Consider the following 24,891-nt stretch of genomic DNA (forward strand, 5'->3'; position numbering starts at 1 on the left):
GCAGTTTTTCTGGGTTTTCCAACTGTTCCTCAATAAACATGTGTTGCTTTCTGGCAGGGCAAAACAAAATGCATTTTTAAAAGCAGGATTGGCAGGTCGTCTGTCCATCCAGGCCGGGAGACAGCCCATGCCAGGGCACGCAGAAGGGGCAGCAGACTCCCCTCCGTTAGTTCTGCCCACCTGGTCTTTCCCCAGCTCTCGCTCTCTGCTATGTTTCTCCAGTCACGTCCCAAACCCAGAGCAGCGAAAGGACTGTTCAAAACTGAAAGCCCGTGAGAAGGACCGCGCAGAGGCAGAGACACCCCGCGGCCAGGCCAGGCGGCCGCAGGGACATCGCTGCCGGGCAGCGCTTTGCGTCATGTGGGGCCCGCCCCTTGTGGGGCTCAGCAAATTCTGCCGCTTTGGCGCGGTCGTGGAAGCAGGATTTCCGCGGTTGTGAAATCGCACCTCACGGGCGCGGAGAGGCCCGGGCTCCGCATCCCTCCTCCGACTGGCCCCGGTCTCCGGCGGCCGAGCCATGGCCTGGGCGGCGACGGCGGGGAGCTCCGGGGCCCGCGGCGCGCTCACGCCGCACACGCTCCTGTTCGACCTGCCGCCCACGCTGCTGGGCGAGCTCTGCGCGGTCCTGGACAGCTGCGACGGCGCGCTGGGCTGGCGCGGCCTCGGTGAGTGCGGCCCGCGGAGGCGGGGGCGGGCGGGGGGGCCGCGGCGCGCATGCTCAGTCCGACCTGACGCGCTCCCTCCCGGGCAGCCCTGCGGATCCCGGACCGAGAGGAGCGCGCGGTCTCCGGCAGCTTCCAACGGGGAAGCTGGCCTTTCCTCGCCTTGGGGAGTACACATATACTCCCCGAGACCCGCAAAAGAGCTCCCGGTTCACTTTCAAAGACAGGGCACCTGTGCAAGATTAAGCGAGCGGGGGCTTGGGGAAAGCAGCTACCCTTGTGAAATCATGAGATGTTTATCAACTGTTCCTGCCTTGCTTGGTTCAGAATATTTTTTTTTAAAGATTTTATTTATTTATTTGACAGAGATAGAGACAGCCAGCGAGACAGGGAACACAAGCAGGGGGAGTGGGAGAGGAAGAAGCAGGCCCACAGCAGAGGAGCCTGATGTGGGGCTCGAACCCATAACGCCGGGATCACGCCCCGAGCCGAAGGCAGACGCTTAACCGCTGTGCCACCCAGGCGCCCCCAGAATATTTTAAATCAGAACGCCTATGTGATGTCTTCTTATTGCAAAATTACCCTAGACTATAATTCTTTTATTAAAACATATTTATGCCTTTAAATTTATCCCTTGGTGTTTTCGGTGCACTTCCAAGTGCCCATCTTAGTTAAATTTCAGGTGAAATGCTAAAGTAAAATACTATCTGTCATTAATGTGGCTCTCAGTTTTCTTAATTAAGTATTTCTTGCTTATTTATCCAATTTGTGACATGAAGGTTTTAGCTAGATGATGTCTTTTTATTTCAATCTAGAAAGTTGGCTTTAAAACCATTTTAAGCAGTCATTGAGTAGTTGAGCAACTGCCTTTTAGAAGTCTTGAGTGTGATCACTGGAAATAATTCAGGAAAAAAAATCTTTGTTAAGTACAGGCATTTTTGTTAGACTTGATCTTACATGACGACACATTTAATGTTAGTTGAAAATAAACACAATCATTTCAAAACAACTTAGCCTTAATTCTCTGAAATAGCTTTTTTTTTTTTAAAGCAAGAATAGCAGAAGACCTATGAGAAAAAGTTTTGTTGTTGATGAACCATATGGTCACACTTTGTGGAATGTGGCATTGGGCTTCTAGGTATATTTAAGAAACAAAACAGAGGATCATAGGGAAAGAGAGGAAAGAATAAAACAAGATGAAATCAGAGAGGGAGACAAACCGTAAGAGACTCTTAATCATGGTAGACAAACTGAGGGTTGCTGGAGGGGAGGGAGGTGGGGGCATGGGGTAACTGGGTGATAGACATTAAGGAGGGAATGTGATATAATAAGCGCTAGGTGTTATATGCAACTGATGAATCACTGACCTCCACGTCAGAAGCCAATAATACATTCTGTATTAATTAATTGAATTTTAATAAAAAAGTGAAAAAGAATGGTTTATATATTACAAGCTCTGTAATTCTAAAGTATAACCCTTATGTAAAAATGTCAGAAAAGAATACCTGACTCTTTGACTTCTGGAAAACATAAAGTATTCATTTGAGGGATAAGATCCTTCCCACACCAGATCTTTTTGATATGGATGACGTGGGCAGTTTTAGCACCCATTGGTTTCCTAGAATTACCACCTTCTTGAGAGAAGAATGTCTTTATTTCAGTCCACAGGTAGTCAATGCGGCCAGGTGGCTATCATAAATGAGTAAAGCAGGATGAAGACAGAAAATGGAAAAGCATATGTCCCATCTAAGAGGGGCAGTTAGTCCTCAGTCTCATGTCACTGCTGCTTTTCAGGAAGTCCAGCCCAGTATTGCTGCGCGCGCTCTCTCTCTCGGCATTGAAATCCAGACATTCACACTTTACATGGGCTGTCTCATACAGCACTTAACAGTTGCCCTGTGAGGCAGATGCTATTATCACCAATATGTTATCAGATGAGGAAATCGTGGTACGTATTAGTTAAGTTACACTTGCCCAAATTGACAAAGCTAAGGGAGTAGCAGAGCCAGGATTCGAACCATGGCAATTTGGATCCACTGCCTGTGCCCTTACCCACAGCCACGCTACATTAATGACTTCCTTAAGTTCGCAAGTGCTGACTGCTCTGCTCTTTCTGCTACATCTCCTAGCCTCTCTAAAGTACATTCATTTCAGCCACGAAAGAACAAGTCAGTGAGGCATTTCAAACATGCAGCCCCATTTTTCTAGTTGTAGAAATAAATGAAGACCATCCCAATGAGAACAAGCAAAGGCTGTTTATTCAAATCAAGGGAGTCAGCCACATCACTTGCATTTGACAGAGACCCAAAGGCAAGCGAGACTGGAGAAGCTTTAGAGTGGAAAAAAAGAGAAGGCTTCAGGTCTGCCATTATTGGAGGCAGTTAGCTATGGACAGGCTAACTAGCAGGGGGGCATTTCCATGTAATTGTCGAAGGTGTATATTTGGTTTTTTCCAGATGGTCCTGAATTGGAAGCAGGGGCAGAAATCAGGGAAGCTGGCAGTTGTTAATTAAGTCCTAACTATTTGGGACTGATTGCTACAGGGATTATAGTTTGGCTTCTGGGACTAGCTGCTACAGGTGCTAGTATGACTTCCCGGACTGGTTACTGTATCTAGTAGATTGGCATCCTGGACTGGTTGATGCCTGTTGTGGGTTACATTTCCATTTTTATGTATAGTCTGGCCATTATTCCTTTGTCTATTCTTTCATAAGGGAAGAATGTAAAATGTCTGTTCCTCGCTTCCCTAGCTATAATTGATTGTGCACATAGCTAGACTACATAGCTCTGAAAGGAGACCTAGAACAGAGCAGCTGCTTCATGCATTATTGGCTCAGCCAGAAGGGAAGCCTGACTCAGTTCAGGGTGGTTGAGGGCAACTGCCCATGTTAAATATGCTGAGCTTTCCTACTGGCACGGTGAAAGGAGAAAGACGGGAAGTGGTGCAGGGAGGGAAAACTTGACCTTAGAGAATGAAGGGGGGAGTGCTGGAGGACTGAATCAGGGATCCAGCTCCTTTTATGCTCAGGACAGCGGAGAGCCTGAAGATACAGTGTCCAAAATTCCATGTAGAAAACAACTGCAGTAGTAATAGGTAAGACTGTCTCAAGCTGAGTACGATTCCTGATGATGGGGGCTATCAGACTGTATTTGCAAAGGCAGCTCCAACAAAGGTAGATCTCACGGCAGCCTAGTCGTTCGCAAACTGGACTCATCTGTGCAATCTTTTAAACATACAAATGCCAGGGCGCGCGGGTGGCTCAATCGGTTAAGCATCTGCCTTCGGCTCAGGTCATGATCTCAGGGTCCTGGGATCGAGCTCCGCATCAGGTTCTCTGCTCAGTGTGGAGCCTGCTTCTCCCTCTCCCTCTGCTCTTCATCACCCACCCCCCACCACTCATGTTCTCTCTCTCAAATAAATAACCTTTTATTTATTTATTTTTTTAAAGATTTTATTTATTTATTTGACAGAGATAGAGACAGCCAGCGCGAGAGAGAACACAAGCAGGGGGAGTGGGAGAGGAAGAAGCAGGCTCATATCGGAGGAGCCTGGATGTGGGGCTCGATCCCATGACGCCGGGATCACGCCCTGAGCCGAAGGCAAACGCCCAACCGCTGTGCCACCCAGGCGCCCCTCAAATAAATAACCTTTTAAAAAAATAAAGATACAAATGCCTAGGCCCCACCCCCACAGCTGTTGATTCAGAAGGTCTGCTTTAAGGGTCCAGCATCTTTCTGTTTTTTTGCCGAGCTGAGCCTGATGCCATTGCTTAGGCCAGTTCTCATCTTGAGTAGCATCTTAATAATAACCACACTCTTTCACTTCTCCACGTAATTGTTTTTTATCTTTAAGCGTATTCTACATATTATACTTCAAATCACTTTTATCACATATGGTTATTAGGAATAGTAAATCACAAGATAATACAGTCTCTGGTTGATGATGATTTTATGGCTTTGTAATGAAAGGAGGAGCCCAAACGGAAAATGTTATTTATCTTATAGTACCTTACAGACGAGGTCACAGAGCCCCTGGTGACAAGTCATTTCATTACATTACCATAGGGTGGTATTTGAATTAAATTATTTGGACACATTTGGAAATGGGTCACCCCATGACACATTTCAACACTTAAGATACACTGAGAAAGAAATCCTTTTATAGGTAGTCTGTTAATGGGTCATATGCAATTTTCTTCCTCTCAAAAAAGGAAATAAAATCATCAGAGAAATTATTAATCACCTAAATCAAATTAAATATAAAGTCACATTAAATGTGTCTTTGAATATTCAATAAAGAATCAAAATAATATAATAATAATAATAGCTGCCATCTATTGAGTGCTTACTATTTGCCAGACACTCTGTGCTAAGAACTTCACATGGATTATGTCATTTACCACAAAAATTCTGTGAGGTAGGTACTTTTCCTATTTCCACTTTATAGATAGGGAAACTGACTCTCAGAGAATTTAAGTAACTTAATTCAAGTCACAGTCTAGTAAAGCACAGACTGGTATTCTAATCAGACGGTCAGACTCCAGAGCCTATGTTCTTTTTTAAAAGAATGTTTAAATAGACGTTATTGTTTAGAACAGTTTTAAATTTATAGAAAACTTTAGAAGATTACACAAAAAATTCTCATCTTTTATATCTTTCGCATACACTCTGCACTCAGTTCCCCTGTTATTAACATCTTACGTTAGTCTGGTACATTTGTTACAATATCATTATATTATTGTTAAAGTCCATATTTTATTCAGATTTCTTCATTTTTTTCCTGACCCCCACCCCTTCTCTCTCCCAGGATCCCATCTGGGGATTACATTTAGTCATCATGTATCCTTAGGCTCCTCTTTGCTCAGACTTTTCTAGTTTTTGATGACCTTGATAGTTTTGAGGAGTACTGGTCAGTACTGGTCTACCATTTTGTAGAATGTCTCTTGACTGAGATTTGACTGATGTTTTACTCATGATTACACTGAGGTTATGGATTTTTGAGAGGCAGACTGCCTTGGTGAAGCGCCATTTTCATCATATGAGGGGGACCCGCCGTTGACATGACTTAGCACTGTTGATGTTAACCAGAGCTGAGACAGCGTCTGTCGGTTTTCTACAGTGATACTCTTGCTTTTCCCCCCTCTGCGTGCAGCGCATACTTAAGGAGTGAAGAGTGATGCTTCCCCTCCCCGAAAGTGGAGTACAGCCCGTGTTCTTTCGACGACCATGGAGTTTCTCCCATCTTACAGTCTTCTCTCTAGATCTTACTTTTAGTCTAAGTTACCACCCCATTTCTCTGTTCCCTTTAAGATTCTGTAAAAGGACTATTTATATTCCAGGCCCTCCATTCTCCCTGGAGCCTGCTCCAATCGAGCTTTCACCCCCCCCCCCACTGCTCTGTTAAAGTACCTCTCATCTAGGGTCACAGAGGCTGAATCCAATGGTCAGTTCTCAGTTTCCTCTTATTTGATACAGTTGATCACTCCTTCCTCCTCGAAGCACTTTCTCTACTTCTAGAACTTACACTCTTTATTTTCTTCTCTTCTTGTAGGTTCCTCTTTATCTCTCTGACCTCCTCAAGTACCCCTGGGATTAGTCCTCAGACCTCTTCCTTCTGTTTACCTGCTCTACCCACTATCTTGTCAGTTCCGTCTACATGCTCATAACTGCCACGTTGCTAGCCTGGGTCTCTCTTTCCAACATCAGCACCATCTCTTCTATTTGCCTACTTGACAGATGTCTCCAACTTAACAGCCCAGAAATGCTTCCCTCAGAGAAAGTGTTTCCCCATCTTGGCTAAGGGCAACCCCATCCTTCATTTGTTCAGGCCAAAAATATTAGTCTTCTGTGACTTCTTGCTTTCTCTCACAAACCACATCCTGTCTCTCAGTCTATGTTGTTGACCATGCCTTCAGGCTCTATCTAATAATCTGGCCTCTTCTTACCACTGCCGCCACCACCATCCTGGTCTAAAGCACCATCAGATCCCACTGGATAATTTTATTTTTTTTTATTTTTTTTTATTTTTAAAGATTTTATTTATTTATTTGACAGAGAGAGAGACAGCCAGCGAGAGAGGGAACACAAGCAGGGGGAGTGGACAGCAGAGGAGCCTGATGTGGGGCTCGAACCCTGATGTGGGGCTCGAACCCGTAACGCCGGGATCACGCCCTGAGCCGAAGGCAGACGCTTAACCGCTGTGCCACCCAGGCGCCCCCCCACTGGATAATTTTAGCAGCCTCCTAACTGGGCTCCCTGCTACTGGTAGCCCTTGCCCTCGTCGAGTCACTTTTAAGCACAGCAGCCAGTGAGCTGAAGTCTCCATGCAAAGGATATTGTGTCATTGTCCTGTTCAGAACCCTTCAGTAGCTTCCCATCTCACAGTAAACCCCAAAGTCCTACATGGCTTTTCTCACTTTCTTCTTGTTTGCTTCACTCCGGCTGCATTGGCTTCCTGGGACACGCAAGGAACATTTTTCCTGCAGGTAACCCTGAGGCTTGCTTCCTCACTTCCTTTGTGTTTTTAACTATTATCCACTCTGACCACCTTTTAAAAATTGACACCCCCATGCTCCTTATTCCCCTTTCCTGCTTTCTTTGTCTCCACATCACTTATCATCACTCACACATTTTATGTATCTTTGTTTTTTGCTGGTCTAGAAATAAGCTTCAGGGGGCCAGGAGATTTTTTTGTTTGCCTTGTTTCCTGCTTACTCCTTTAGCATCTAAAACAGTACCTAGTACAGAGTAGGCATTCAATAAGTATCTGTGATTGAATGAATAACAAACAGATGTCTGTTAAACATCCAAAACCTCTTGTGGTAAACAAAGGGCTGTACTAGATACGAGTTGTGGTCCCTGCTTGTAGGGATTTTCCAATTCGATTTTGCCAATTTGTATAGGCAACAGGCCTAAACAAATTATATAAAGAAGTTTAACGAAGAAAGTATGGGGAAACAGTACTGATCATTACCTGGGTATGGAATCACACAGCTTCTGAACTGGTGTTGAGGGTGAACTGTTCTTAAATTTTTTCCTAGAGGTAGTTAATGTTAAGTGCTTACCTGAATCTGGGATTGAAGGAGCAGGGTACATGGAAAGATACCTGAAAAATCATGCATAGCCCTGCAATGGAATATAAGTCCTGCTCAAGTATGGGTAAAAAGTAAACATAAGCTTAAGTATGGCTAAGAATAACTTCTCATAAAATTTATTGCTATAGTCTGGTAAGAGGAGTTGAGCCAACTTACATGTTTGACTTTTGTTTGACTTCTTTTGGAGTTAAAAATATCTTCAGTTGATTGTTCTTTTAAAAGAAGGCCTGGGGCATCTAGGTGGCTCAGTTGGTTAAGTGGTTAAGCGTGTGCCTTCCGCTCAGGTCATGATCCTGGAGGGATCGAGCTTTGCTCTGAGCTCTGCATCAGACTCCCTGCTCAGTGGGGTGTCTGCTTTTCCCTTTACCTGTGCCCCTCCCCCTGCTTGTGCTCGGTTCTCTGTCTCTCTGTCAAATAAATAAATAAAATCTTTAAAAATAGATAGATAGATAGATAGCCTAATTATGTTGTGTGCTTTGTGGGAAGAAAGAACAGAAGCATCTTTTTCTTTTCCCATCATGTTATCTCAAAACAAACCATGCAAGAAAGCAGCCTTAATTTACTAGGGCTTTTGGCATGTGGTTATATGCAAATACAGATTCCAAACGGGTGTGTTGCGTTATTCTAAAAAACCCCTTCAGAGACATATTTGCATACGGAGAGTGATTCTTGCAGTTGAATTCCCCAGTGGTTAGCACTACCTAGATAGTTCTGCCCTCTCAAAACAAAGCCTAAAAGGACCTTTGACCATTAAATGATTCTTAAGCAATCAGTGCCTTCAGATAAACTAATCTCTGAACTTTTCAGGTGGATTTTTTGGCTCCTATTATGCCAAGATGCCTTTCAAACAAAAGATTTGCCTTCCAAAAAAAAAAAAAAAACAACCAATGTTTTAAACAATACTTAACTACAGCCTATTTTTCTTAATTTATCTTTTTCTTTAGAGTGCTCAAGTTTAACAATACAATTAGTCATTGAGAAGTTTACTGTTTGTTTAGTACTGTGACTAAACAAAGTTCCATGTTCTGGAAGAAAATAAGGAAGGATTAGAGAACACTGAATATTGAAGGATGTAACTAACATGCCAAGAGTCTGCGTTCCTGTCCCATCACACTGAAGCTCTTGTTTTCTAGAATTTGTTCCAAATGAACTATACACTTTATGCATGCTAATAATACTGTTTAGTGGTGTTTCTGTGCAGAGTGCATCGTCATTGAAGAAAAGCTATTAAGGTTGCACTGTGAATCACCGGTTAGAGAAAGAGAAAATATATTTCATTTCTCATCCTGGAAGCAACCCATGCATGTATCCATTTCAACTGAGCCTGCATCAGTTTTACTCGGTGAACAATTACCATGAGGAAAAGTGCCTCTGTTTTACATAGACCTGATGCAAACTCAGAACCCTCTGACCCTGGTCAGTGTTAGGAAACTCAAGCCTCAGCTCCTTTGGCATTTGTTATGCCTCCAGTCAGGATGAGAGGGCCCAGAATCATGGCCTGTTGCCCTTTTAAAAGGGGCATTCAGAAAGTTAAATATGAGGAATAGAATTATGTGGGAAATCTGACTTGAAAAGTTAAGTCCAGATCTCCTTAGCAGTTGCAAACTATTCCTTTTCTACTATGAGAATTGTGAGCCATGAAATGTTTTTACCTCTCTACGTGCAAATACTGGTTGTGAGGCTCCTGCTACTGTGGCCGCCAGATGGATCCTCCCCAAACTGAAGCTTCCATCTTGACGTTACCTCCTCAGCAGTCGTCCATTGGCCTTGTTTGCTTTCAGAGAAGAGTTCCTTTGTATGCTAACACTCAGGGCTCTGTCTGTCACTCCACAAATACGTATTGAACATCTACTAAGTGTCAAGTGCATTCCTACAAAGGGAACAGGGAGACTCCATGGGGCTCGTTCGCATTTTCTCTAACGTGAAGTCTCTGCTCTGAGCATACCGGCCTCCTCTTTGCCCTCTCAGGCCCTTGGTTTCACTTCTGGAACAGTTCCTCATCTGACACTCTTTTCTCTTCTCTCAGCCCTTAAACCTTGCCCCAATCCACCTCTGTCATAAAGTGAGCTGTTGTAACAGAACCAACAGGAGTCCACGCCTTGGTGAGTCAGGCACCAGGCTGAGTTGCCCCACAAAGAAAACTTTCATTTGCAGCAAATGAGGAGATCCTGGGGAATGACTTCTGAAGCCATGACTCCCAGAGAGAGGGTGAATGGGCTTCCCTTGTTTAGGGTTGGGATGCATATTTAGCTGGGGAAGCCCTGTCATCCTGCGGAGAGGCAGGCAGAAGGTCGCATGCATATGCCAATCTTGTGTGCTATGTAAATGAGGCTGAGGCTCCTCCTTGGGCAGAAATGTTCATATTAGAATGACGTAAAGGGGGGCGCCTGGGTGGCACAGCGGTTAAGCGTCTGCCTTCGGCTCAGGGCGTGATCCCGGAGTTATGGGATCGAGCCACGTCAGGCTCCTCTGGTATGAGCCTGCTTCTTCCTCTCCCTCTCCCCCTGCTTGTGTTCCCTCTCTCGCTGGCTGTCTCTATCTCTGTCGAATAAATAATAAAATCTTAAAAANCTAAAAAAAAAAAAAAAAAAAAGAATGACGTAAAGGTCATTGTAGGTCATTCCAGAGGTCACTCCATGGTCCGTCTGCGCAGGCTCAAGTCAGGTTTAGCTCAAATGATCTGGGTGGTCTGGGCCAGCAGGAGGTCTTGTGAGGGCAGAAGCCATCACCTGGAGGGGTGGTTTGGGGGTTTCACGTGTCTGAGTTAAGGGGAAAGCTGGAAAGAAGAGCTTAGGGGAAAAATATAAGGCAAAGTGTACAAGCAGATGGGCAGTAAAGGCCAGGTCTCGGGGTCTAACTGGTGACAATGTCACACCCTCATGCCCCTCCCTGACTGTGGGAGCCCACAAGAGTGTCCTCTCTCTTCATGTCTTATCCCAAAGTTATGTCCTGTCTTATCCCAAAGATTCAAGTGGAGAGGGAACTGGGTTTTTTTTTTAAGGTTTTTTTTTTCTTAGTAATCTCTACGCTCAATGTGGGGCTTGAACTCACAGCCCTGAGATCAAGAGTCACATGTTCTTCTGACCAAGTCAGCCAGGTGCCCCTGAGAGGGAGCTGTTTTATTTTATTTTTTTAAAAAGCCTATTGTATGTTGTTTAAATATCATTAGCTGATATAGTACATTATACCTACGTTATGCCTAATACTCTGTAAATGTTAGTCAATTAATTTACTAATAGAAAAATTAGGAACCTAAACTTTCACTTTGCTGAAATTTGATATTTAGTGTTCCCCTGTTGGAATGTTAATTTGGAGACCGGGAAGTGTTCTAAAGACTGGAGGTATTTTAAGGTCAGTGCTCCTATAGACAGCAGACTAGAGAGAGGCAGCCAAACTTGGTGTCTGTTTTGGGAGGCATTTCAAATTGACTTCAAAGGATATTTATTAATGAGAAGTTTGAAACTGCTCAGTGACTTGCCTAGATTTGCACCATAGGTCAGTGGCAGAGTCACCACTAAACCCACATTTGTGCTTATATCCAGGGGGCCAGAGGGGCTTCTGTCTTGACTGGTGACTTTATCTTTTGAAGACAACAGAACCTCAGAGTTCATTCTTTTATCTTGTTTTCCAACTGAAATTCCAATGATTTTCTTTTTCCTTCCTGGTATAGTATATGCCATCCAATAATTCTCTTTAGAAACACTTACAGTTTTAAACTTGGCTCGGGCTCCAGAAACCACTCTTCTAGGAAGCCTTCTATGATGCCCTCATTTTTTTTTTTTTAAGATTTTATAAGATTTTATGTTTAAGTAATCTCTACACCCAACGTGGGGCTTGAACCCACAGCCCTGAGATCAAGAGTCCCATGCTCCACTGACTAAGTCAGCCAGGGGCCACCATGATGCCCTCATCTTTAGTTAGGGAACCCTCTTCTTGCTCCACACATGCTGCTTGGGTTTTTGTTTTGTTTTTTGTTTTTTTAAGATTTACTTATTTATTTGAGAGAGAGAGAGAGAGTGCATGAGTGTGGGGAGGGGGAGAGGGAGAGGGAGAGGGAGAGAATCCCAAGCAGACTCTGCACTAATCGTGGAGACCAACATGGGGAACGATCTCATGACCCTGAGGTCATGACCTAAGCTGAAATCTAGAGCCAGGCACTCAACTGACTGAGCCGCCAAGGCGCCCCTCCACTCACACTTGATGTACGCAATTACTGTAGTGCTAGCACACTAAACAAATATTTGAACTTGTTTAAAAAAAATGAAATTCAACCAAGTAAATCTGAAGATCTAATTGCTTTATTTAATGATTTACGAATCGGTCCATATCCCATCTGGCAAATAGAGGGGAGTTCAGGGAGTTGTACAAAATGGAAGGTTTCTGTAGGAAAGATGGTGGGGCAGGAAAGTTATTAGCAAAAGAAAAGGATTGTTCCTGGCAAGATCACTTTCTCTAGGGAGAAGAGCAAGGTTTCTTATCATGCAGATGACCTCATATTCCTTTGGGGATAGAGAGGGCCCATGTAACAGATTACTTCATTGGCACTGATCAGAAAATTCCTGACTGACTGGTTACAATCTCTATTTCTGGGGGAGCTTGAAACTACAGTTAGATTAGGTGTTAAGCCACGTTTGGTGACGGCCTAAGTGATGTCATTGGGGCTGTGGTTTTCTTTTGAACAAACTATACTGATTTGCACTATTTCCCCTAAGAGCTTCTAGAAATAGTTAAAGTGTTTATGAAAATTGTGCCTCAACCAAATAGGCAGATTACATCGTCAAAGAAGTACATTAAAATGGAGTTACTAGGTCTTGCCAAATATTTTTGCTTTGAAGGTCCCCTTCAATTTTTTTTTAGTGATCAGCTATCTAAAATATATATTGACATTTGGATAGTCCTTGTCTCTTCATGAGACATCATCTCTTCAAAGAAATAAATAATAAAAATATTCTTGCCAGAACTTAAAATATGGAGGAAAGGCAAAGGCATTCCAATGTAATGATGTCAGATACTCTATTGTAGCTGTTTTTTCCTCTGCAGCCTAAGCATGCATTCATGTGGACTGTCTCAAGTTTATCATCCTTTGAAATGTAGTCACAAGAGCTGCCACTTCCTTTCACTCTTTTCTGATACAAGATGTGACTGAAGTAACAGCACACCCAAGATAAAACTTTGTGTGTATTAATCAGGATAGACCTACGTTAGACTTCAGTAACAAGCACCATCAAAATCACTGTCCATGGTTAACATAACAGAAATTTCCCTTTTGCTCGTGGGAAGAGCACTGAGAGTCCAGGACAGTCGAGCTCCATGTGATGGCCCAGCATTCCAGGCTGCTTTGATCCTGAGGCACCCCCCTTATCGACATGCGCTTCCACCATTGCTCTGGCGGGAATGGGAGCCTGGTGAATTGTGCGCTGGCTCTCCCGTGTTTCTGGCTGAAAGAGACACATACACATAACTAACCCAAGACAGGACCTAACTAATCCTTCCTCTCTGGTGGGGTAGAGGACTGGAAATATTGGGAGGCACTGGTAATATCTACCAAGTCATTTTTTGGTTCACAGAAAAGAGGGGCAGTTATGATTTCATATTGTGCTCTGTCAACTTTCAGGATTTACTTATACTCTCAGCAAACACATGAAGTTAGAGGAAATTGAATAGCCCAGCAAACCCTTGAAGGACTGAAAATGTGGGGAGAAGGGATGCCATATTAGATCAGAAGATGTTTGCCTTTCTGATGTCTTGATTGAAATACTACAGCTGGTGTAGTAGCTTCCTAAGACATTTTTTAAAACTTTAGAGTCTGAAATAGACTGAACACAGATAGTTCTATAGGGGGCTTATTACACTTCTCTGATCTGAGCCCCTGTTTGTCTTTTAAAAGAACATCAACCTTTGGAGAATATCATTGGTGAATAGGTGAGTCCTTCAATGAGGTTATCTTGGTTCCTGCTGGAGGGGAGCTTCCAAATTTACATGCAGCAGAGGAAGAGAAGGCTGATTTCCATAACCAGTTATGGTGATATGTTGGGGGTCCCCCATGACCACACTCAGATGATAATTGGATTTTATCTATCTATGTGTATCTGGCTTCCTAACTGTGTTAGACTTTCCAGAAGATAAAGGTATGAGAGGATGCTGCCATCCTCATCACTGATTCCAAACCACATTGCTAATTTTAGTACTTAAGATGACTGGGCCAATCTGGGAGTATTGTCCCAGGGGCAAGAAAGACACCCATTAGATCTGTCATTTGGTTTCTTTCTCCTTCCTTTGCCTTAAAATACACTTCCAAATTTGGAAGTTGTGCAGAAAGTCAGTATAATTTTTTACCTGAAGAATCCCATTAACTCGGGGTGTCATAAAAACTCATATGCTTTCAGTAAGTACAGATTTAAGATATTTATACCAGGCCTTAAGTAAGTCATATACACTGTTTTGGAGCAATTAAAATCCTAGTATCCCAGTAGAACATTTCCCTGATCCTACCCAGATATTAGCTTTTAATTGCTCAAAAATGTTCAGCAGCAAGAGAGTTTTGAACAAAAATTTAAAACTGGATTGCATTAATACTGCAACAAATGAACCTTACTATTGCAAATGAGTAACCACCCTGAAGGGAGTGAAGAAGAAAAGAACTAATCTAGTAGCTTTGGAAAATAGGCTCTTACCTGAATACTCTTAAGCTGAGGGCAAAAAGAACTGTACATAAATGCTGTATTTTTTTTTTTAAAGATTTTATTTATTTATTTGACAGAGATGGAGACAGCCAGCGAGAGAGGGAACACAAGCAGGGAGTGGGAGAGGAAGAAGCAGGCTCATAGCAGAGGAGCCTGATGTGGGGCTCGATCCCAGAACGCCGGGATCACGCCCTGAGCCGAAGGCAGACGCTGTGCCACCCAGGCGCCCCATAAATGCTGTGTTTTGGTTAAAGTGTTTCTCACAGGAGTATAGGTTAGCAGTTCTGAAAGTAGTAGTATTGAACAAATAAGTAAAAATATTGTAGATAGTGAGAGCAAAGTTTCTTGCTGTTTGGGAATAAAGTTACAAACGAGGAAGGGCTAAAATATACCATGCGGTGTTGACTTAGAATCCCAGGTGTCCATATAAAATCATGGTTTTCAATATGTGTACAGACAGAGAAATATAGGTGTGTGGGTTAATGCACATATATTTCTTAGCTCTGTCTGCTTGGCGGGCCTAGAAACAATGGAACCCTGGCAGGCATGAGAGCATCTAACACCTACATCTTGTCTTCTCAACACATTATCTGAGAAAAGGAACCAGGACTCCTGGGAAAAGTAATTAATTCCAGGGCTGGGATAGGGGAAATGCAAAATGAGCCTAGAGCATCTTGTAGGGTCAGAAAATGAGAAAGTGTTCCAAAAATGATGGGGCTTGTCAGAAGAACATGGGAACCAACCCGAATGGACAGAGCTGGAATAATTGTAGCACCAAAATCAATAATAATAATACTGGATTTTAATCTGTAGAATAAAATAAACACTCATGAGTCTATACTGATATAAATAAGTTAATTAAAGGGGAGAGAATGAATTGCATTTTTGTACAGAAGAATTGTCTAATAATGAACATAGGAGGAGGAAGTGGAAATAGAAGATCACCATTAAGCAAAGACCACAATAATTATTATGATATACGAGATCCACTGGTGAATGAATGCAAATGTTTATGGGCGAAATCTGAGGAGAAGCAGCATATTTCCATAGTCTCAAAGTATCTCCCCCAACATAGGGTTTTGTTTTTTTTAAGATTTTATTTATTTATTTGACAGAGAGAGAGAGACAGCCAGCGAGAGAGGGAACACAAGCAGGGGGAGTGGGAGAGGAAGAAGCAGGCTCCCAGCAGAGCAGGGAGCCCGATGCAGGGCTCAATCGCAGGACCGTGGGATCATGACGGGAGCCAAAGGCAGACGCTTAACGATTGAGCCACCCAGGTGCCCCCCCAACATAGTTATTAATTTTACAGGGAGAGGTAATTTCATAGTAGAGGAGCCTACTAAGGTGGCAGATCCCACCTTAACTAAGCAATCAAGGTCGGAATCACTAGTGAGCTAGTGATAGGACATGGACATCATGAACCTCTGGCTATTATGCACTGAAAAAGACACAGTAGTATTTCACTGTCCCTAAAGACAAGGAAAGACTGAAGGCCATGAGAATGGAGATTAAGAAGAAGTGACAACAAATCGCACTGTGGGAAACTGGATAGGATCATAGAACAGGAAAAGGGCATTTGCAGAAAACCTGGTGAAAGTAGAATAAGGTCTGCAATTTAGTTATCACTGGTTCTGATTATTGTACTAGGTAAGTTGGGTGGGAAGTATATGCTAAACAATTTAATTACAATAAAAATTGTAAATAATATGAAATAGAACATATAAAATACCCCCAAACAAGTATTCCAATAAAAGTAAATTATTTTTTGGTTTTTCCTATTGTAATTTCCATAGCGGAGCGACTTTCAAGCAGCTGGCTGGATGTTCGTCACATTGAAAAATATGTAGACCAAGGTAAAAGTGGAACAAGAGAATTACTTTGGTCCTGGGCACAGAAAAACAAGACCATCGGCGACCTTTTACAGATTCTCCAGGAGATGGGGCATCATCGAGCTATCCATTTAATTGTGAACCATGGTAAACATTTATGATTCTCATGATGTGGCTCTCAGTCCACTTTATAGGAAATATAATTTGTAAGTGTAAATATTGCATTTTATTCAAGACATTGACTGGTCATGCTATGTCATTGATTCCTTATCTGAGGCAAGGCTTTTATTACTTTTTTTTTTTTTTGACAACATTTTCTTTCCTTATTGCCTGAGTTATACAACACATTCCTTTCTACCACTTGTTTAGTTTTTTTAAATTTTTTACTTAGAAACTACACTTTTTAAAATATTTCATTCTTAACTAGGAAAATCAGCTCTCCATCCAAAACTCTGAAACTATTTGAATCATAAACAGAATCACAATATTTGAGTAAAATATACTTTCATAATTAGTTTTATCATATGATTCAAAGTCAAAATATAATTGGATTCTACCACCTGTATTTTATTTTTTTTTAACAATTTATTTATTTATATGAGAGAAAGAGAGAGAGAATGCACGTGCACATGCACAGAGGGGCAGAGAGAGAGGGAGAGACAGAATCCTTGAGCAGACTCCAGGGAGCAGGACTCAGGGCTCCATTCCAGGACCCTGAGACCATGACCCGAGCCAAAACCAAGAGTCAGACGCTTAATCCACTGAGCCACCCAGGCACACCCCCTGCCCTGTATTTTAGTGCAAGTGTTATCTGCAGAATAACCCTGGGATATATCTTTTATCTTTACTGCTGTTTTTATGCCATGGCCTCTAACTCTACCTTACTTGTCTGTTATCCATTTCATAGTGGCTTAGTACTTCCCTCTTGTCTGTTTCTGATGCTGTGTCTCGCCTTCCATTTAGTGCAACCTGATAAGTAAAGCTCATGAAGCCTTTTCCATTCATCTTTATCAATAACATAATTTTCTAACGTCACCTGTTCTGTGTATTCCACTTTAGATCTATTCACTTCAACAAGAATGATCTTGAGTGATCTTGGGTCTTATGTTACAGACTCAGGGCTCTTAGGCTGGAAATTCTTTTGAATCAGCATCCTTATTCTTTTGGCTTTTTCATCCAGACATATTTTTAGTCCTTGGTCTCATAGAATGATTTGGCAGTTGTTACTTCCTCTTCTACTTTGGAAGAGTTTGTTAAGCACTGGTGTTAAATCATGCTTAAAAGTTTGGTAGGATTCACCTGGGCTTTTGTTTGTGGGAAATCATAGATTATTAATTCAATCACTTTCAGTACAATACATCCTTTCAGATTGTTTATTTCTTCTTGATTTAATTTTGGCAGTTTGTATCTTTCTAGGAATCTGTCTGTGTCGTTTCGGTTATCTAATTTTTTATATATGGATGCTCATCATATTATCTTATAATTCTTTCTTTTTCTATAAGGTTGGTAGTGTGTCTTCTCTTTTCTTGTCGGTTTTAGCAATTTGAGCCTCCTCTCTTTCTTTCTTGGATAGTTTAGCTAAAGGATTGTCAATTTTGTGATAATTCCAAAGAACCTACTTTGGTCGCATTGACTTTCTCTTTTGTTTGTTTTTATATTATCTATTTCATTTATTTCCACTCTAATCTTAATTCTTTCCTTCCTTCTGCTTCCTTCGATTTAGTTTACTCTTTCTTTTCTAGTTCCTTAAGATAAAAATTAGGTTATTGATTTAAGATTTTTCTTCTTTTTCAAGGTAGACATTTACAGCTATAAATTTCCCTTTAGGCACTACTTTTGCTGCATCCCATAATTTTTGGTATATTGTGTTTTCATTTTCATTCATCTCAAAGTATTTTCTAATTTCCCTTGTGATTTCTTCTTGAACTCATTGGTTATTTATGGATTTGTTGTTTAATTGTCAGGTGAATTTCCCAAATTTCCTTCTGTTATGGATTTCTATTTTAGGTCCGTTGTGGTCAGAGAATATGCTCTGTGTGATTTCAATCCTTCCAAATTTATTGAGGCTCATTTTATTGCACAAGATCCTGGAGCTTGTTCAATGTACACTTGTGATGTATGTGTATATTCTTCTGTTTTGGGGTGGAATGTTCTATAGAATGTCTGCCAGGTCTAACTGGTTTGTAGTTTGTTCAAGGAGGTCTGTTATTAATTGATTACGTTTTGTTGCCAGTCTTCTAAGCAAAATAATTTTTAAAATATTAGAATACAATCTAAGAAAAAATAGAAGATTGAAATAAAATTTTTCTGAAGTCTGAATGAAAATGTCAGATGTGACAGCAAAATATTTCAGGGTTTTCCTCTTTTGTAGGAAGCTACGTAGACTGCCTCAATTCAAATAGAACAGAGAGAAGTTACAGTGTGCACATGGGAAGGGGTGGTAGGTGTTTGTGGTTGACCACAAGCGCGCACACACATACACACACACACACACACACACCTCTAATACCTTATGGCATAAGTTGGGATAAAAAATAAACTAACCTAGGGAGATATGATCCCGTGATTGTAAAACTTCAAAATATATGAGCAAAAAGGTGATACAATGTTGCTTTTTCCTTTCAGTTTTCTGCTTTATACTTTAATATTTTTAATGATGTCTAACAATAATCTACGATAGGTACTTATGTGTTAAGTGAGCAAAAGCATGTTTGCATAATATTTGATCCTTAGAAAGCTATTCACATATGCAAAATTTGTGACAATTCAAAGAGAATGAAACTGAGCTTTAGAAATTAACATTACTTACAAGGTGTTTATTTTCACAGTCTAAGGAACAAAAAAACCCATGCTTATTAGAGACATAAAATTTTTCTGTACCTGGCTCCCCTTATTTCTCTTTCAGGAGCAGTCTTGAATCCTTCAGAGCAGAGTCATCCGGGAGATGGATTTCCAAACATGTTGCCCAAGGTAGAGTGTATGTGCATAGTTAATGAAGCTTGAACTCTGTTGCAAGTATAATTGAGCATGGGGAATGAAACTGTCAGACAGAAAAAAGCTGGATTTGCAGGTACTTTTCTTAAAGCCAGAAAAGCCTCAGCTCTCTCATTACTCTTTGTTTAGTTGGGAATTGAGGAAATTAGAGATTTGTGAGTGTTTGAAGAGTGAAGAGCTTTCTCCTCACAGTGATCTGTCATAGATGAGGCTTAGAACTATTAAGAGCGCTGTGAGCTCTGTATTTATCTTGAGTTTTTAATTTTCCTGTTCTAGTTGGCGTTTTGCATGTTGCTGTTGGTTTTTATTGGAGCAAATAACTTGACAGTGATCATTTTTTATAGCATTAGAAGTCATTTAAAATTGACTATAACCATGACATTGAGTTTCTGCAGTGGTATGGAAGACTTAACTATATATGGCAATGAATACTGTTGAATTAAATAAAGTAACTTTGCTTTCTACTAGCTTTCTTCTAAATTAGATTCTACTCTATTGCACTGTATAGTCCAAGGGGAGCTTTGGATTTCTGTTAAGGTTCTGTTCTTTCTAGACTTATGAAATAGAATTACTTCAGTATGTATTTCCTCTCTTAGGAAACAGCCAATGTCACAGCGGATAATGTTCTTATTCCTGAATGTAATGAAAAAGGTAAAAAAAAAATTTTTTTTCTTTTTTTACTTTAAATCATGCTTTGCTTTAAGTTAACTTACAGGGAGAAGTAGCCAATAAACCTATTAACCATTCATTAATATGCAGGTTTAGGGTAAAATTTTCATGCATATCGAAATGCTTGCAGTTTTGGCAGACACAGAGCTCTGATGGATGGTATATTATGGCGATATTTAAAAAATCCATTGACCAGTGGGGAACATAATGGTGGTCTCTTCCCTTAGGGGGATTTCATATTTTCCATTAGTGAAATTTGCATTTTTATGTGTCATTGAAAAACATTTAAAAATTACATTGGGTTTTATATAATTTTAGAAATTTCCATAGTCCTTGCATAGATCTTTAGAGATGTCTGTAGAGCAATGCTGAAGGTCACTATGAAAATCCCATTATTCTCCATATCAACTTTATTACTTTATTAGCAGGGAGAATAATTTGGTTCTACCTGGGACTCATTCTGATAAAATTTAATGGCTAGTGAAGGCTGCTTTGCCTCATCTTTACCACTAGATCTGTACGTTCTTTTGTTCAAAAGAGAATTAGAAAAGTTGGATACGGTTTTGGTCCTTTAAGATTTAACAATAAGATCTAAATCAAACATCAAATGTGGAAATAGGGCCAAAATTGGGCTCTGAAGGATTTTTTTTTAAAGATTTTATTTATTTATTCGACAGAGAGAGAGACAGCCAGCGAGAGAGGGAACACAAGCAGGGGGAGTAGGAGAGGAAGAAGCAGGCTCATAGCAGAAGAGCCTGATATGGGGCTTGATCCCATAACGCCGGGATCACGCCCTGAGCCGAAGGCAGATGCTTAACCGCTGTGCCACCCAGGCGCCCCTGGGCTCTGAAGGATTTAACTAAGCTTTTCCCTTTGGATATGTATTTGATTACCTTTTAAATGTTTTCTCCCAATCTCTGCTTTAGGTAATTTTTTGAAAAGCTGAAGCATCTTCCTAATTTATTTTGAGGAAGTAAGTTAGGAATAGAGAGGATTTGCCTCATGAAAAATGTTCCTATCAGTCATGCTTGGAGAATATCATTTAGTCATAACAAAATTTCCACTTCTATAGTTTTTTTTTTTTAATTGCTTTAGGTTCATAGTGAGTCAAAAGCAACCCATTGATCTAATGACAAAGAAATCGAATCTTGGAAAAGTTTCCCCAATTAAGCTCTTTGGCTGACCTTTTTGGAACGGTGATAGAATCGCAGTGCTATTGTTCAGATATCTCAAAAGCCATTTGCTCTGTGCAGTGGTGGGTGCCTGAGCGCCATGGTGGGCTTCAGTTTGGGTTCCCGGGCCTTGCCCTGCTGGCTTTCTGCCGGGCTCTGATGTATTTCTAATATGGAAGTCCTGGTTCTTTATCATGGTGGCATTGATTCATAAGAAGAGAAAAAGCAACTTGTCTTCTCCCTCTTTTCCTTCCTCAGGAATATTGTTTAAATCCTCCATCAGCTTTCAAAACATCATAGACGGAACCAAAAATTTCCATAAAGACTTTCTAATTGGAGAAGGGGAGATTTTTGAAGTATATAGAGCGGAGATTCAAAACCGAACATATGCCATTAAATTATTTAAACAGGTATGGAAAGAATTACTATCACACGATATCAATTCCATTTATTTGCTCATATTTCATGCTAGAATGTGTCATTTTTCATCAACATTGAAAGGAGGTATATTTGAAAATAAAGTTTCATAAATGGAAATAAGATATATGAGCTCAGGTGACTGGAGAAAAGACTTTGAAATGAATGCCTGTCTTGCAGGAATGTGGAAGTGAAATTCTTCCCATCACCAGATGTGTCGAAGGAGGACTTTCTGAAAAGCCTTGCAGGACCTTTGGCACTTTGCTTGTGCTGGTCTGCCCCAGTTTTCTTGTTCTTTTTCGGATGGGCAGTGTGTCTTCCAGGATATTCCGTGCTACTTTATAAAGTATCATGCATCACAGTTCAGGAGGGCTGGAAGGAGGAGGCTTCAGGTAGAAGGAGCAAGGCAACAATCAGAGTAGGAGCTTTGGGAAAGCTGAGTGGCCACAGCCATTAAAGCAGAAAGGGTATTGGGAGTCAAACTCAGGAGTCAGGAGGAGACAGGGGTGCACACAGACACTCCAAAGAGCTTCTCTTCATGTTCCTCATTGTTAGTCAACAGTCAATAAACAGTTATTAAACTCTTGCTGGGCTGGGTGCTGAGCAAGGATGTATAAGGAGTAATTCCATCCTGAGGGAGCTCAGTCTTATGGGGCAAACAAATGGTCGGGGAAAGAAAAGATGAACCTGCAGTGTGAGAAGCAGTTGAGCAGAGTTTTGTATAAAAGGTCATGGGAGCACAGGAAAGACAGCCAGAGCAGGGGCGCATCCAGCACCCGAAAGAGTGCCTGGCACAGAGGAATTGCTCCATAAACGCTTCTGCAATATGTAAATGGAAAAGTGGGTGAAAGGAAGTGACCTTTCAGCTGGATTTTGAAAGATGAGTGGAATTTTGGCAGGCATTGAGGGACAGGAAGTGCTTTCTGGGTGGACGAAAGAGCAGGTACAGCGCCTGGAGGTGTGTGCGCGACACCATACGTCTTATGAATAACAGATCATTCGGTAGAGGAGAGCCTGGGGCAGGGGTGGCAAGGTGGTGGCAGAGGATACTGGAATGATGGGTCAAGTCTGTGGGTGGTTTGTTTCTAAGTGGGAGAGTGAAAGGACTAGATGTGTTTTTGAAATAGAACCTTGATTACAGGTTAGATGATGGGTTGGAAGTTGGCAGAGGCATTGGAGGAGAGATGGCAAGGGCTAGATTGGAGATGAAAAGATGAAAAGAAAGATTTTTTTAGATGTGTAGTGAAGACACGAATGGGGCTTAAGCCAATGTCCTCAACCCTAATAATAGAGTCACCTCGGGAGCTTTTTTGAAATGATCCCGTCAGCGTCAGGTTAGGTCAGAGTAGTGGTGGTGGTGGCAGGCATCAGCCTGGGTAAAAAGCTCCCCAGGTAGTTCAGATGTGCGGCCAGTGTTGAGACCCACTGCTGGGCACTAGGGCAGAGGCAAGGAGAAGGTATGTCTAAGAGCTGAGGTGAAATGGACCAAGTCTCGTGATCAGTCAGACAGGGCTGGGGAAGTAGGGGAGAGGATGGACCTAAGCCATTCCTCCTCTGCAGCTTAGATTACGGCCCCCTCCGCTTTTTCTCTTTTATTATTAACCTGATTTTTCCAGTTCCATAAAGTGGATTTTACCCCACTAATTTTATATGGGTACCTCAAGATTCCTGGGGAGATAAATGTTCTAATAAAGAAATGAAACTATTAGGGCACCTGGGTGGCTCAGTGGTTGAGGTCCGACTCTTGATTTCAGCTCAGCTCACTATCTCGGGGTTGTGAGTTCAGGCCCCTGTGTTGGGCGTGGAACCTACTAAAAAAAAAAAAGAAAAAAGAAGGAAGACTATCTACTGATAAAACCATTCAACAAAGAGAATGTGGTTACTCTAGAGGTGGCCTGACTGAAGCCTGTTGCCTGGGGCCACGTGTCCCTACCTCATCTGTATGTTCTTTCAGGGTTGAGCCCCAGGGCCACCTCCCCCAAAGGCTCCAGCCGTCTATTTTCCTTTTCTCTCTGTCGCTGACACCAACTCACACTCCTTTTTGGGAGGTTTTGGGGTTTTGGTTTCTTCCTTCCAGGGGTCTGGCTTCAGAATGGAATGTCATTGCCTTTAGATTTCCTTTGCTTCCTGTCCCAGAATTCCTGTCCCACAGTGACCGTTTCCTTGATTGCCTTCCCGTAGAGTTTTGGTGACCTCCAATGTGCAGCCACAGCATCATAGCATTATTTCCCAATACTGATTTCCTCATCCACCTCTCCCAATGGACTTGATGGTTTTCTTTAAAGAGTCTTATTTATCTTTGTGTCCCAGAGCCTTATTACAGGGCCTGGTCCCTGGAAATTGCTCAATAAATGTTCATTAGGTGAATTGAATGAAGCATGTACATCCTTTTCATGAATTTAGCTGCTAAGCTCCAGGAGTAAAAAGACAGGAGCTGACAAAGTTACCAAAGACTTAGAGACTGTACAAAGTCCTAAATGCCCGTGCACACACATCAGGAAAGATGGGGTAATTTAACGAACACTTGGCCACAGACCATTTGTTTTAAAAGAAATATGGTTTGGTAAAATTGGGACATTAACTTCAATAAACTGTCTTCAAGGGACTGAAGTGGGGAAACGTACAAGATGCGTTAGATAGGTGCGCACAGATCACCTGGAAATCTTACAATACAGATTCTGATTCACACCTGGGTAGGGACCTGAGAGTCAGCATTTCTCACCAGCTCCTAGGGAAGCCGATGTTCCTCGTGCACAGATTATATTTTGAGCATTAACAGTCCTGGGTTAGCATGAACACAAAAACTAACCCCTTCATTTTTCAGATTAAGAAAACAACGACCTCAGGGATGTTAAGTGACAAAAAGCCACAAATATCGAGTGTTGGAAATGGACTGAGACCCAATCCACCTGGCTCCCAGGACAATGGCTTTTTAAAATGTAAATTCTCATAAAACGGTCCTTGAAAATGATTTGTTAGCCTGGTTTATTGTTTCTGACTTCCTGGATTGACTTTTGGAAAATAGCTTCCAGAATTCCTGTTGGATTTCTCTCCCTTTCTTCCTGAGAACAGAGCTCTAAAAACCCTGCCCTGTCTCGCAATTTACAAATGATAGAAACTTACAGCTAATAGAGCCTAAGAATATTTAACTCTTTCATGGTAGAAGTTAGGAACTGGAGATGCGGAGACATGAAGTGACATAAGGTGTATAAAACCATCAAGAACAATACCAGGTACCGAGTAGCTGCTCATACAATATTATATTGAATTCATTAATCTATTCAATAAATATTCTTGTGTCAGGCCCTGGGCTAGCTTCTGAAACTCCTTTGAAGTAAGGAGTTATATTTCGCAATGTCTTAGTAAGCCCA

General features: G+C 41.7%; 1 protein-coding gene across 3 annotated transcripts in view; it reads left to right on the plus strand.

The window, feature by feature from the left end:
* Window positions 1-312: 312 nt before the first annotated feature.
* IRAK3 (interleukin 1 receptor associated kinase 3) overlaps window positions 313-24,891 on the plus strand; it is a 48,229-nt gene continuing 23,650 nt past the window's right edge. Inside the window, exons 1-5 of one of the 3 annotated variants that reach the window (XM_034643713.1) lie at window positions 315-665; window positions 16,233-16,415; window positions 19,174-19,238; window positions 19,859-19,913; window positions 21,362-21,513. In XM_034643713.1, the coding sequence (XP_034499604.1) occupies window positions 518-665; window positions 16,233-16,415; window positions 19,174-19,238; window positions 19,859-19,913; window positions 21,362-21,513 (603 nt within the window). In that variant the 5' untranslated portion in view covers window positions 315-517. Of the gene's footprint in view, window positions 666-16,232; window positions 16,416-19,173; window positions 19,239-19,858; window positions 19,914-21,361; window positions 21,514-24,891 lie in introns of all 3 variants that reach the window. The other 2 variants (XM_034643712.1, XM_034643714.1) reach the window with 2 other exon arrangements.

Source organism: Ailuropoda melanoleuca, chromosome 15 (genome assembly GCF_002007445.2).
Source record: "Ailuropoda melanoleuca isolate Jingjing chromosome 15, ASM200744v2, whole genome shotgun sequence".
In the NCBI taxonomy this organism is placed as follows: domain Eukaryota; kingdom Metazoa; phylum Chordata; class Mammalia; order Carnivora; family Ursidae; genus Ailuropoda; species Ailuropoda melanoleuca.